This window comes from Phacochoerus africanus, chromosome 2 (assembly GCF_016906955.1).
Source record: "Phacochoerus africanus isolate WHEZ1 chromosome 2, ROS_Pafr_v1, whole genome shotgun sequence".
Taxonomy (NCBI): Eukaryota; Metazoa; Chordata; class Mammalia; order Artiodactyla; family Suidae; genus Phacochoerus; species Phacochoerus africanus.
This window is the reverse complement of record NC_062545.1, coordinates 186,602,168-186,616,684: the sequence shown is the minus strand read 5'-3', so window position 1 is coordinate 186,616,684 and position 14,517 is coordinate 186,602,168. Positions and strand designations below refer to the sequence as shown.

The following is a 14,517-nucleotide window of genomic DNA, read 5'->3' as shown; positions in this document are numbered from 1 at the left end:
CACTGTCTTGATTACTGTACCTTTGTAATATTGTCTGAAGTGTGGGACAGTTACACCTTCTGCTTTCTTTTTTTCTTCCTCAGGATTGCTTTGGCAATTATGGGTCTTTTATAATTCTGTGTACATTTTTGGATTATTTGTTCTAGTTTTGTGAAAAATGTCATGGGTAATTGGATAGGGATGGCCTTAAATCTGTAGGCCGATCTGGGTAGTATAACTATTAATTCTTCCAATCCAGGAGCATGGGATATCTTTCTGTTTCTTTGAGTCCTGTTTAATTTCCTTGATTAATGTTTTATAGTTCTTAGCATATAAGTCTTTCACCTCCTTGGTCAGGTTTATTCCTAGGTATTTAATTTTTGGTGGTGTGATTTTAAAAGGTATCTTTTATATTCCTTCTCTAATATTTCATTGTTAGTATACATAAATGCATACCAAATGTTAATCTTTTCAGTATTATTATTATTTTTAAATTTTTATTTATGTTTTTGGTCTTTTTAGGGCCGCACCTGTGGCTTATGGAAGTTCCCAGGCTAGGGGTCAAATCGGAGCTGCAGCTGTTGGCTTATACCACAGCCACCGCAACACCAGATCTGAGCTGGGTCTTTGTCCTACACCACAGCTCACAGCAACGTCATGTTCTTAATCCACTGAATGGGGCCAGGGATCGAACCCACATCCTCATGGATACCTCTTCTCTTCCAATTTGATGTCTTTTATTTCTTATGTTTGTCTGATTGATGTGGCTAGAACTTCCATTACTGTGTTGAATAAAAATAGTGAGAGTCTTGGATGTCTTGTACATTTTAACAGGAAGGTTTTCAGCTTTTCTCCATTGATTATTAGAGATTTTTTTTTTTTGGTAAAATTTTAAAAACATAGCCAACAATAAAATTACATAGTTTTATTCCTACAGTAAATGACAAAAACATTGTAGGAAGAAATTTCAGACTACTCTAAAAGCTCTTCAAAGAACTGTTGAACTTTATTTCTTGCATATATTTCTCATTAATTCCACTGTTATTTCACTTTAATTTCCCACTTGCAACACCAACTGGCAGCTGCAACTTTCTACATCTCCCTCAGAACACCTAACTTATACACCAGATAGCTGGTTGGAACAGGGATATGAAATACTTCTACCATCACCTCTGGAAACTGAAAGAAATCGATCTTTCCACGGCATCATGTCTGACTTCACTTTTGTTTTTTTCTTAGCAGATAATACCTGTTGTCCTTGAAAAGAGGTATTACAGTACATCAAGAGAGATTGGAGGAGTTTTGTTATGACTCAGCGGTTGGTTATGAACCCGACTAGGATCCATGAGGATGCGGGTTCGATCCCTGGCCTTGCTCAGTGGGTTAAGGATCTGGTGTGGCCGTGAGCTGTGGTGTAGATCACAGACGCAGCTTGAATCCTGCATTGCTGTGTCTGTGATGTAGGCTGGCAGTTGTGGCACTGATTCAACCCCTAGCCTGGGAACTTCTGTGTGCTGTGGGTGTGGCCCTGGAAAAAAAAAGAAAAAAAAAAGAAAAAGAAAGGATTGGAAAGGGGAAAACGTGTTATCACTGGTTGTCTTTCCTGTTTATCTCCATGTTATGGTGAGAACTCTATTCATTCCATGTGTTACACTATTAAACAAGATGATAACAGAAGCTAGAAATGCAAAGAAGTCTGTTAAATCTACCTAACCAATTTTGACACAACTAATACCAATATGTCCTAAAATGAAAAATAAGGACAAATGCCAAACCAGCTGGATACATAACTCCCAGAAATGTCCTTGGCAAACTGTGGCTTGTAGTCTTAGTTATTTCTGATAAAACAGAGGCTAAGCCCCTCACTCTGACATGTCATCTTAAAGAGGATGACCCCAATCTACTTTTTTTTCCTCAGTTTTCTGGCCTGTCTGCTCCATGTAAACTACCCTGTGCTTCACTATCTTCATATTTTGGTTTATGTAATTTTGTCTGTTTGGAAATGCCCTTTTCACCAATCTCAGCATATCTAGTCCTAGCTATCCTTTGATTTCCTAATGTTAATAATCACTTTTCTTACAAACCCTTCTGATTTTCTGATGGGAGTTAATTTTTTCTTTCTGAACATCCATAGTTTTTGTGTTATTTTATTTTATTTCTGTCTTTTTATGCACCCATGGCATATGGAGATTCCCAGGTTAGGGGTCAAATCAGAGCTGTAGCTGCTGGCCTACACCACAGCCACAGCAACACTAGATCCGAGCCTCGTCTGCAGCTACACCTACAGCTCGTGGCAGCGCCAGATCCTTAACCCACTGAGCGAAGCCAGGGATCAAACCTGAGTCCTCATGGATGCTAGTCACATTGGTTTCTGGTGAGCCACTATGGGAGCTTCATTCATAGTTTTTCAATATGGCTTCTCTTGGCCATTTACCATGTTATTTTTATATTTTATTTGCTTTTTTATATGTCTTAATAGGACACATACCAAATGAATAAAAGCACTCAAAACAAGATTAGAGAGCTGACAGCCATTTGAATAATCTGCTTTGGATAATTGAGCTCTTGCATTCATCCATTTATTCATTCAACATTTATCAAATCTACTTAACAGAGACTGCTTTGTGCTAGAGACACAATAGTAAGCAAAGTAGACCTGATCCTTGCTGTTACAGAGATGACACATTCATTTTTCTTACATTATTACAAATACATAAGGAATTTTATGTCAAGGAGAAACTAGAGAACATAAACTCACCTTTCGTTTTGCAGAACAGGAGGTTAATAGTCCTTATTATTGATGTTTGTGTATATAAAATGAAAAAACATGTTGGCTAGTAACTTGATTTTATTAAAATAGAGATAAGGTAGCATTCCCAAAGGTTAATAGGCCTAAAGCTGGGTGAGTTTTTAATAAATGTGTTTCTTTCACAGCTGTATTGTAACTTGTGGAAGTGATGGTGATGTGAGGATTTGGGAAGACTTGGATGATGATGATCCTAAGTCCATTAATGTTGGAGAAAAGGCATATTCATGTGCTTTGAAGGTATTAAAAACAATTAAAGCAACTGATATGAAATGATTCTGCCAGAATCATTCTGTGATGATTGAAATGATTCTGCCAGATTCTGTGATGTTTTATGCTTGGGTGTAAATATTTTTATAGAGGTTTGAATATAGATGTACCTTTTTGTTTGTTTCTTTTATGAATAATATTTAAAATGTATATTAATGCCATAATTTTCCCCAGAATTTTTACAAGTAAAATCTGAATGGCTTATTAAAGGTGATTAATGGATAGTAATGGTGAGCCAGTTAAAATACACGCAGAAAATTACACTTTATCTTTTAAGAGGTTTAAATCTTCCCTTTTTTTTTTTTCCTTTTGAGAGGAAACTGCATTTTCAGGTATTTAGCTCACTAATTCAGATAACTTTAGGAATTGTACTGGAAAAGAGGACTACTTATTAACCTTTTCAAGAGATATACTTCACATGTCTAATGTTTTATGTGAGGTAAATATAGGAATGAGATGTATGTTACTTAGAGAATGGAGGTATGTCTTTAGAAAGACTTTGCAAACTAAGTATCTGAAAACCATTAAGCTTTTTATTTGCCATGAATTTTAAGATGAGTGTATTGTATTTGGGAAAAAAAAAAGATCTTTCCACAGAATTCATGTTTTTTTTCAAACCGAGATTCACTAAGGTAGAGGATATGGTCTTTAGATACTTTGGATAGTCTTTTTGAAGTGGCCATATATAATGGTAGATGTTTTCCCAGAAGAAAAACATTAAATGACCAGTGTACATTAAATAAGAGCTAAGTTTCATTAATAAGCAAAGAAGTGCAGATTAAACAGTTGGATTTTTTCCTGTAAGATTGGCCAGAATAAAAAATATTGCAAAAAATTTTAGTAAATGAAGAAGCATACTTAATCATATTAACATTTCTAGTGAATCACAACTGCAGTTGCCAGCCTACACTGCAGTAACACCAGATCCGAGTGGCGTCTGCGACCTATGTTGCTCAGCTTATGGCAATGCTGGATCCTTAACCCACTGAGTGAGACCAGGGATTGAACATGCATCCTTATGGAAACTAGCCCGGCTCTTAACCCCCTGAGCCACAACAGGAATTCCCATAAAGATGTACTCTTGAAATCAGTGGTACAGAAAGTACAATTAGATGCTTTATTCAAGAACAAACAGAAAAAATATCACCCTCCAAAATAGTCAGGCTGGTATGTATCAACATATTTGTGGGTAGTAGTAGTTAATGCTTGCATAGTATTTTACATTGTCAAGGCCTTTTAAAAAAGATTAGGAGAGGTACCTGGGACTATCTCCATTTTATTCTTGGGAAAATCAAAGCTCAGAGGAATGTCAAATGACTTAGTAAGGAACACAGTTGGCTGGAGCCCAAGTCTTGCTGTGCTGTGTTTTATTCCTACCAACCTACCAGGAAGAAGAGTAGTTTGACCATATCAGGACCATAGCCCTGATCCTTTGGATGTTTTATTTTTTTAAATTTTTATTAGTTGACACCATATACCGATGGTGATTTGGTTTCCCATGAGTTTGTTGGAAAGTGCCTTCAAAGCAAGGCTTTTATTCAGGTTTCCCAGATGAGTTAGTATAGTTATAGTTATATACTTTAACATTTTCACATGAATAGAGGACTAGTTTAAAGTGTTTTTGGATTTTTTTGGTTTTCTGTTCCTTTTTGGCCCCTCATGTGGCATGGTGGCAGTTCCTGGGCCAGGGATTGAACCTGTGCCATAGCAGTGAGCTGAGCCACTGCAGTGACAACATCAGATCCTTAAACTGATCCTTAACTTGCCACACCACAGGAGGACTGCAGTGTTTTATTAAAGAATTACTAAGGTTCATTATAGAGCTGAGAATGCTTAGTTAGTATTCTACTAAGAAATCTGTCTGCCAAGTAGAGCATAGCCAGGTTGCAAAATTCCTGTACATGTGCACACATAAATAGTTGTTGTTTCTGCAGTTATCCCAAAGGACATTTAACATCATCAGTATTTTTTCTTCTTTTTGCTTTTTAAGGCCACACCCATGGCATATGGAGGTTCCCAGGCTAGGGGTCCAATCGGAGCTACAGCTGCTGGCCTACACCTCAGCCACAGCAACATCAGATCTGAGCCATGTCTGCGACCTATAGCACAGCTCATGGCAGCCCCAGATCCTTAACCCACTGAGTGAGGCCAAGGATTGAACCCTCAACCTCATGGTTTTAGGTCAGATTCATTTCCACTGTGCCACAATGGGAACTCCTCTAACATCATCAGTATTGTCTTGAGTTGGTTATAGTTTTTTGTTGATTCTCTTCTTGTTTTCACACTAAAATTATTGTTGCCTTCAATATTATGAATTTAGTTTATTGTAGATTGTTTAATTATATACAATAGTTGCAGTGTGGGCATAAACCATACTTTTCCAGTGTTGAACTTGAAGATAAGCATGTACAACAGTTCAAATTTGAGTCATTTATATTGTTATTGGAACAGATAAATACATCTCCCCAAATTTTGCTGTATAGTAACATGCCATTGTATCACCAAGTTCTTTTTCCATTATAATGGGAGCAGATACTATCAATAGGCTGAGGGTTCCTATGTGTGCAAATATGGCTGAGACCTCTTGCCGTAAGATAAAGTATATTCAGTAATAAATTTGAGTAGTTTAGCATTTATCATTGAATCTAAATTAATAAATTGACCATATGACTTATCAAATTGTACATAGGGTTGGTAGACTGATTTAATCTGTCAGGACTTAATTTCTCCTAGATAAGTAATAAAGGGGCTAGGGCGGATCCTTGATTTTTTATGATTCTTAGCTAAAAGCTCTGCACAACAGTGGTATCTGCAGGTCATTTTCAGATCCTAAAACTTTCTTTTTATTTAGTGTTTTTAAAAAAGGAGCCAAGAGGAGTTCCCTGATGGCCTAGCAGATTGGGGATCTCACATTATCACTGCTGCGGTGTGGGCTGGATCCCTGGCGCAGGGATTACTGCATGCCACGGGCACTGCTGAGAAAAAACAGGGTGGAGGGAACCATGGATTCTGCATTTAGATTTTGTCCTATGCCAAGAAGACATTTAGTAGTGGTTTTGTAGAAACTTACGGCAGCACTAATAGTGCAGCTGTTGTACTCGTCCCTTGTTGAGAAGAGCTGTGTATTTTCTGAAAAGCAGTTCTGAGTCTCCTTTTTTATGACATTTGGGAATCCGTGAAAACATCGTTTAAATATTTTTCTTGCCAGAAATACAAGAAAAATCAGAGGCTAAAAGTTTGGCTGATAACAGGGGAATTAAATTTCCCAAAGGCAGCAAATAAATTTTTCTTGCTAATAGCCACTTCAGAAAAACTGTCCATTAAGTGGTATTTTTTTTCTTGACACAAACTACATTTGTAAGTTCTTTTAAACATATTTTTAGCTATAGAGTCCCAATTAATTACTTAGTTTTTCCAATATTTCTTGCTTTTATTTTTCTTTTAGAATGGGAAACTGGTCACTGCAGTATCTAACAATACTATTCAGGTGCACACATTTCCTGAAGGAGTTCCAGATGGTATATTAACTCGCTTTACTACAAATGCAAACCATGTGATCTTTAATGAGGACGGTACAAAAATTGCTGCTGGGTCTAGGTAAGGCTCTTTGATATCAGAAAAGGAAATAATATTAAGACAAAATGGTCTGATTCGTTGAATCCAGGGTAACATTTTCAGAACTCTCTTCCTGCTTTTTATTGTTGTTATTTAATTATTATATCCAAGTCTTTTTTCTGGTAAAGATTTTTGATGACAACTTGTGATTCTTTGTGAATTGAGATGTATTTCTTTACCAATAGCCTGTTCAGTAAATGCTGGAAAAGACTGAGGAAAGATGATAGTTGGATACAAAATTTTGAAAATTATTTTAAGTGGAGTCTAGACTATACAGTCAGAGTTGTTTGCATTGATACTTATTTGTCACAAGAAACGAAAATGTAATTGGTGAGTTGCTGAGCTGCATTAAAAGGCATAGTGTTTTTAAAAATGGTTTTGACTGTAATCAGACTAGCAATGTAATGAAAACTGTTTCCTAAAAATATTTGTATTTTAACATACGGGAAATCTTGAGTTATATCTTTAGCATCCTTATAGAGCAAAACTAAAACGTAACTTATTAAGTTTGGGTGCCAACTTTCACACATTACTATAAAGAAATTACGGCATTTAGAGATGTAACCGAGATGGCAGAGGATTAGGATGTGGTGCTCACTTCCTACAAACATCCAAAAACCCATCTGCATATAGTAAGATTTGCAAAGGAGTTCCCGTCATGGTTCAGCAGTAATGAACCTGACTAGTATCCATGAGGATGCAAGTTTGATCCCTGGCCTCGTTTAGTGGGTTAAGGATCTGGCATTACTATGTTGTGTAGGTTGCAGACACGCCTGAGATCTAGCATTGCTGTGGCTGTTGCATAGGCTGGCAGCCTCAGCTCTGGATTGATGTACAATATGCTGCCTACAAGAGACCCACCTTAGGGCAAAGGATACATAAGGTGAAAGTGAAGGGATGGAAAAAGATATTTCATGTGAATGGAAATGACAGAAAAGTGGGGGTTGCAATACTCATATCAGGCAAAATAGATTTTAAAACAAAGGTCATAAAGAAAAAGGATTTTAATGATAAAAGGATCAATTCAAGAAGACACTGCACTTATCAATATATATGTCCCTAATATGGGAGCACCCAAATATGTACAACAAACCCTCACAGACATAAAAGGAGAAATTGATGGGGAGTTCCCATCGTGGCTCAGTGGTTAACGAACCTGACTAGTATCTATGAGGTTGTGGGTTCAATCCCTGGCCCCGCTCAGTGGGTTAAAGATCCAGCATTGCCACGAGCTGTGGTGTAGGTCACAGATATGGCTCAGATCCTGCATTGCTGTGGCTGTGGTGTAGGCTGGCAGCTACAGCTCCAATTTGATCCCTAGCCTCGGAACCTCCACATGCTGCTAAAAAAGACAAAAGACCAAAAAAAAAAAAAAAAGAGAGAAATCAATGGGAATACAGTAGGAGACTTTAAATTCACCCTAACATCAATGGACAGATCCTCTAGACAGAAAATCAACAAGGCAATGGAAATCCTAAATGATACGGTAGAATAGTTAAGACTTAATTGATATTTTCACGACATTACATCCCAACAAACACAGAATATACATTCTTTTCAAGTGCACATGGAGCATTCTCTAGGATTGATCACATACTGGAGCAGAAAACTAAGTTCAACAAATTAAAGAGTATAGAAATTATTTAGACCACAATGGCATGAAACTAGAAATGAACCACAGGAAAAGAAAGAGAAAAAAAACGATTACCTAGAGACAAAACAACATGCTACTAAAAAACCACTGAATCAGAGTTCCTGTCATGGCTCAGCTGTAACAAACCTGCCTGGTATCCATGAGGACTCGGATTTAATCCCTGGCCTTGCTCAGTGGGTTAATGATCCAGCCTTGTTGTGGTGGTGGTCACAACCATAACTTGGATCTGGTGTGGTGTAGACTGGCAGCTATGGCTCTGATTGAACCCCTAGCCTGGGAACCTCCATATGCTGCAGGTGTGGCCCTAATAAAAAGCAAAAGCAAAAACAAACAACCCCCCCCCACACACACAAAAAAACAGTGTGTCACTGAGAAAATCCAAAAGGAAATTACAAAATGCCTTGAGACAAATGATAATGAAGACACAACTATTCAAAATCTGTGGGATGCCACCAGAGCAGTTCGTAGAGGGCAGTTCATAGTAATACAAGCCTTCCTCAAAAAGCCAAAAAATCTCAAATCAACAACATGACCTACTACCCAAAAGAATTAGAAGAAGAACAAATCAAACATTAAGTCAGCAGAAGGAAGGGAATCAGAAAGATCATAGAGGAAATCAATAAAATAGAGATTATAAAAACAGTAGAAAAAAATCAATGGAACCAAGAGCTTGTTCTTTGAAAGGGTAAAAAGAATTGACAAACCTCTGGGCAGACTCACCAAGAAGAAGAGAGAACCCAAATAAAATAAGAAATGAAAAAGGAGGGAGTTCCTATTGTGACTCAGTGGTAACAAACCCGACTGGTATCCATGAGGATGTGATTTCAATCCCTAGCCCTTCCCAGTGGCATTAAGGATCTGGCATTACCATCAGCTGAGGTGTAGAAGGTCACAGATGTGGCTTGGATCTGGTGTTTTTGTGCCTGTGGCATAGGCCAGCAGCTGTAGCACCAATTCGACCCCTAGCCTAGGGACTTCCATATGCTGCAGGTGGGTCATTAAAAAAAAGAAAGAAAAAAAAAAAGAAATGAAGAAGGAGAAATCTCAGTAGATACTTCAGAAATACAAAAAAACTTAAGAGAATACTATGAACAGTTATATGCCAACAAATTTGACAACCTAGAAGAAACGGACAACTTTCTAGAGACATATGGACCACCAAAACAGAATCAAGAAGACGTAGTCCAGGGAGTTCCCGTCGTGGCGCAGTGGTTAACGAATCCGACTAGGAACCATGAGGTTGCGGGTTCGGTCCCTGCCCTTGCTCAGTGGGTTAATAATCCGGCGTTGTAGTCAGCTGTGGTGTAGGTTGCAGACGTGGCTCGGATCCGGCGTTGCTGTGGCTCTGGCGTAGGCCAGTGGCTACAGCTCCGATTCGACCCCTGGCCTGGGAACCTCCATATGCCGCAGGAGCGGCCCAAGAAATAGCAACAACAACAACAAAAGACCAAAAAAAAAAAAAAAAAGAAGACGTAGTCCAGAATCAGATGGTTTCAAAGGGAAATTCTACCAAACACACAAAGAACTTAGATGCACTATTCTTAAACTTTTCCAAAAGGTTGAAGAAAGAACAATCCCAGAGGCATTCTATGAAGCCATCACGCTAATACTAAAACCAGACAAAGATACTACAAAAAACAAAGTTATATGCCAATATCGTTGATGAATATAGACACAAAAATTCTCAACAAAATTTTAGTCAACCGAATCCAACTATGCATAAAAAAGATCGTACACCACGACCAAGGGGGATTCATCCCAAGTTCACAAGGATGGTTCAACATATGTGAATCAATCAGTGGCATACACCACATTGACAAAAGAAAAGTCAAAAACCATATTATCCTGAATTGGAAGACTGAATATTGTTCAAATGGCCATACTACCCAAAGCAGGGTACAGATTTAAGGCCATCCCTCTCAAATTACCTGTGACATTTTCACAGAACTAGAACAAAAATAATCCAAAAATGTATATGGAATCAAAAGATCCAGAATTGCAAAAGCAATCCTGAAAAAAAACAAAGCAGGAGGCATAACTCTCCCAGATTTCAGACAACATTACAAAACTACAGTAATCAAGACAGTATGGTACTGGTACAAAAACAGACATACAGACCAATGGGACAGCATAGAGAACCAAGAAATAAACCCAGACACCTATTGTTAATTAGTCTTCTACAAAGGAGGCAAGAATATAAAATGGGAAAAAGACAGTCCCTTCAACAAGTGGTGCTGGGAAAACTGCACAGCTGAATGTAAGTCAGTGAAACTAGAACACACCCCTCACATCATGCAGAAAGTAAACTCAAAATGGCTTAGACTTAAACATAAGATGTGACACCGTAAAAGTCCTAGGAGAGAACATAGGCAAAACATTCTATGTGAAGTCAGAAAGAGAAAGACAAATAATGTCACTTACATGTGGAATCTAAAATGTGGCATGAAAGAACCTATCTACAAAACAGAAACAGACTCATATATGGAGAACAGACTTGTGGTTGCCAAAGGGGAGAGGGGAGGGAATGGGATGGACTGGGAGTTTGGGGTTAGTAGATGCAAACTGTTACATTTGGAATGGTTAAGCAATGAGGTCCTACTGTGTAGCACAGAGAACTATATTTATTCTCTTTGGTTAGACCATGATGGAAGTAATATAAGAAAGGGAATGTGTGTGGGTATATATATATGGGTGTGTGTGTATACATGTATATATATACATATATGTGTATATATATAATCATACACTTGTGTACGATTGGGTCACTTTCTGTACAGCAGAAATTGGCACAACAATGTAAATCAACCGTAATTTTTAAAAACTTAAGAAAAAGAAATTACTCATTTACTCACTATTTTGAAATATTTCAGTCATAGCTTTTCAGAAGCTTTTGTATTGGTGTTTATTGATGTACATTTCTCTTCTTAGTGATTTTCTAGTCAAAGTTGTGGATGTGATGGATTGCAGCCAACAGAAAACATTTCGAGGACATGATGCCCCTGTTTTAAGTCTTTCCTTTGACCCTAAGGACATCTTTCTGGTAATCATTTTTCTCCCTGTTTTTTTTTGTGTGTGTGTTTTGAGAATGTGTTTAAAACTGTAAGAGGGAGTTCCTGTCGTGGTGCAGTGGTTAACGAATCCGACTAGGAACCATGAGGTTGCGGGTTCGGTCCCTGCCCTTGCTCAGTGGGTTAACGATCTGGCGTTGCCGTGAGCTGTGGTGTAGGTTGCAGACGCGGCTCGGATCCCGAGTTGCTGTGGCTCTGGCTTAGGCCGGTGGCTGTAGCTCCGATTCGACCCCTAGCCTGGGAACCTCCATATGCCGCGGGAGCGGCCCAAGAAATAGCAAAAAGACAGAAAAAAAAAAACTGTAAGAATTAGCAGAAAATTTCACAGTTGATAAAGGTCTCTTTCATTTAGTCATTGAACCAGTTTCCATATAGTTTTTATGTCTGTAACTATAGAGAAATTTATTCTTTTCTTCCTGCAGGCGTCATCTAGTTGTGATGGATCTGTCAAAGTGTGGCAAATTTCAGATCAGGTAAACTAATCAGTTTCTATTTAGAACTTTTTGCCTATTTCCGTCATATGTTGGGTTACATAATGTATTATTGGACCAAAGTAATAATTATTTTTCCTTGTAATTTCTTTTGAGTAACATTAAATACTTTTTTTGTGATCACATTCCATGATAATCTATGCAAAAGCAAATATCATTGAAGACTAATTGATTTTGTCCCTAATCACAAAGGAAGTTATAAATGGTTGTTTCATTTGTAGGTTTTGTTAAGTCATTGAGGGAGATTCGATCATTGTATATTTACAAAGTAAACCATGTGTTGGTGGTCCCTAGATGGTGGGGATATGAAAGAAAGGCACAGGCCACACTTGATTTGGAGAGTCACAAAACTTACTCTAACACAGCCTGATGATAGTTTTCAATGAAGTATGAAGAAAGTGCTTTCTCAGTTGTCAGAGGAACAATTAATTTTTCCTGAGCCAACTGGAGAAGGCTTGGCATTTCTAGGGATGATGTGGCTGATGAGGAAAACATCCCCTACAGATGTGCCTCAGCTAATAGCCACAGATCCTCCCCTCATGTTTATTTAAACTATTTAAAAGGATTGACTTTGACACCTTAACATTTTATTGTGGATCTCTCAAGTTTATTTTTGTAGTAACTTTATGAATTTAATGTATTGGGGTTTTTTTGTTTCTGTGTGTTTATTTGGTGAGTATGTTGTTTGCTTCTTCTACATAGGAAATACTCCTGAGTTAATTATTTAGTAACTCTGAAAGACTTAAAAGTAACTTACATAAATCAAATATTACAGTTAAATTAATATGAATTTTTCTGAGCTATATATCAGCTTGAAGAAATCATTTATTAAATGTATTCAGTGATGTATATCTTCTCGAGAGAATTTTCATAAAGGGAAATAATTTTTTTTTAATCAGATATGTGCTATTAGTTGGCCACTTTTACAAAAATGCAACGATGTGATAAATGCAAAATCAATCTGCAGACTTGCTTGGCAGCCAAAAAGTGGGAAGGTGAGTGACTCTTATTTTTCAAACTTTGTTTTGATCATATGTTCTAGTCCTTGTTATTTTTGAATGTAAGAATGGTTTTTTATTTGTTTTTATTATAGTATTTTTAGTAAGAATAGTTTTTAAAAGTATAAGTTTTTCTTTTTTTTTTTTTTGTCTTTTTAGCTATTTCTTGGGCCGCTCCCACGGCATATGGAGGTTCCCAGGCTAGGGGTCAAATCGGAGCTGTAGCCACCAGCCTACACCAGAGCCACAGCAACGCAGGATCTGAGCCGCGTCTGCAACCTACACCACAGCTCACGGCAACGCCGGATCGTTAACCCACTGAGCAAGGGCAGGGACCAAACCCGAAACCTCATGGTTCTTAGTCGGATTCGTTAACCACTGTGCCACGACGGGAACTCCAAAAGTATAAGTTTTTCATTTAGATTATAAATTTAGAGCTCCAAGCCAACTGTTTAAAATTGAAATGGTTTAAGAAATATTTCACCTTTTTAAAGGTTCTTTTTTTTGAAGAGTATTTTTTTGTGTGAATGAGTTGATTTTACATTCTTTGGTGGTTTGTTTGTTGGTTTTTTTTTTTGCTCTTTAGGCTGCACCTGCTGCAACATATGGAAGTTCCCAGGCTAGGGGTCGAATCCAAGCTACAGCTGCTAGCCTACACCACAACCAGAGCAATGATAGATCTTAGCCGTATCTGAGACCTACACCACAGCTCATGGCAATGCCAGATCCTTAACCCACTGAGCAAGGCCAGGGATCAAACCTATGTCCTCATGGGTACTAGTTGCATTTGTTACCACTGAGCCATGACGGGAACTCCTACATTCGTGTTTAGTGGAACAACTTTGGCAATAGTTTTGTTATGTCAACTCTTACTACTAGCATTTAACATTTTGGAGGTACTAGCTGATAGAGCTGGACAATAGAAAGATATGAAAGGTTTAAAAAGAGGAAGGAGAATGCTCAGTATTTGCAAATGAAATACTTGTGTACTAGGAAATCCCAAGAAAATCAGCTCGGGGAAAAATAATACTAAGAAAATTCAGTAACATAGTTGAGAAATAATTAGTATACAAAACAAGTAACAGTGCTATATTCCCAAACGATAGCCATTTATAAAATATGGTGGGATAGAGTTCCTTGGTGGCTCAGAGGGTTAAGGATCCAGTGTTGTCACTGTTGTGGCTTGGGTTCAGTCCCTGCTGGCCTGGGAACTTCTGCATGTTGTGGGCTCGGCCAAAAAAAAAAAAAAAAATATATATATATATATATATATATATATATATATATATAGGGCCATGGGTGTGGCCAAAAAATAAATATGGTGGGAGAAAATAATGCACTAACTGTGAAATCAAAAAAAAAAACACAAAATAGCTAGGAATAAATTTATCAAAAAATGTTGGAGTTCCCGTCGTGGCGCAGTGGTTAACAAATCCGACTAAGAACCATGAGGTTGCAGGTTCAATCCCTGCCCTTGCTCAGTGGGTTAAGGATCTGGCGTTGTAGTCAGCTGTGGTGTAGGTTGCAGACGCGGCTCGGATCCTGCGTTGCTGTGGCTCTGGCGTAGGCTGGCAGCTGCAGCTCCAATTAGACCCCTAGCCTGGGAACCTCCATATGCCGTGGGAGCGGCCCAAGA

The 14,517-nt window shown here is 38.0% G+C and overlaps 1 protein-coding gene across 1 annotated transcript in view; it reads left to right on the top strand.

Annotated features, from left to right (window-relative positions):
- The window catches only part of WDHD1 (WD repeat and HMG-box DNA binding protein 1), a 79,735-nt gene that overhangs the window by 11,474 nt on the left and 53,744 nt on the right, over positions 1-14,517 (top strand). The window contains exons 3-7 of the mRNA XM_047767390.1: positions 2,914-3,025; positions 6,501-6,652; positions 11,253-11,364; positions 11,815-11,865; positions 12,783-12,878. Coding sequence (XP_047623346.1) covers positions 2,914-3,025; positions 6,501-6,652; positions 11,253-11,364; positions 11,815-11,865; positions 12,783-12,878 — 523 coding nt within the window. The remainder of the gene's footprint in view (positions 1-2,913; positions 3,026-6,500; positions 6,653-11,252; positions 11,365-11,814; positions 11,866-12,782; positions 12,879-14,517) is intronic.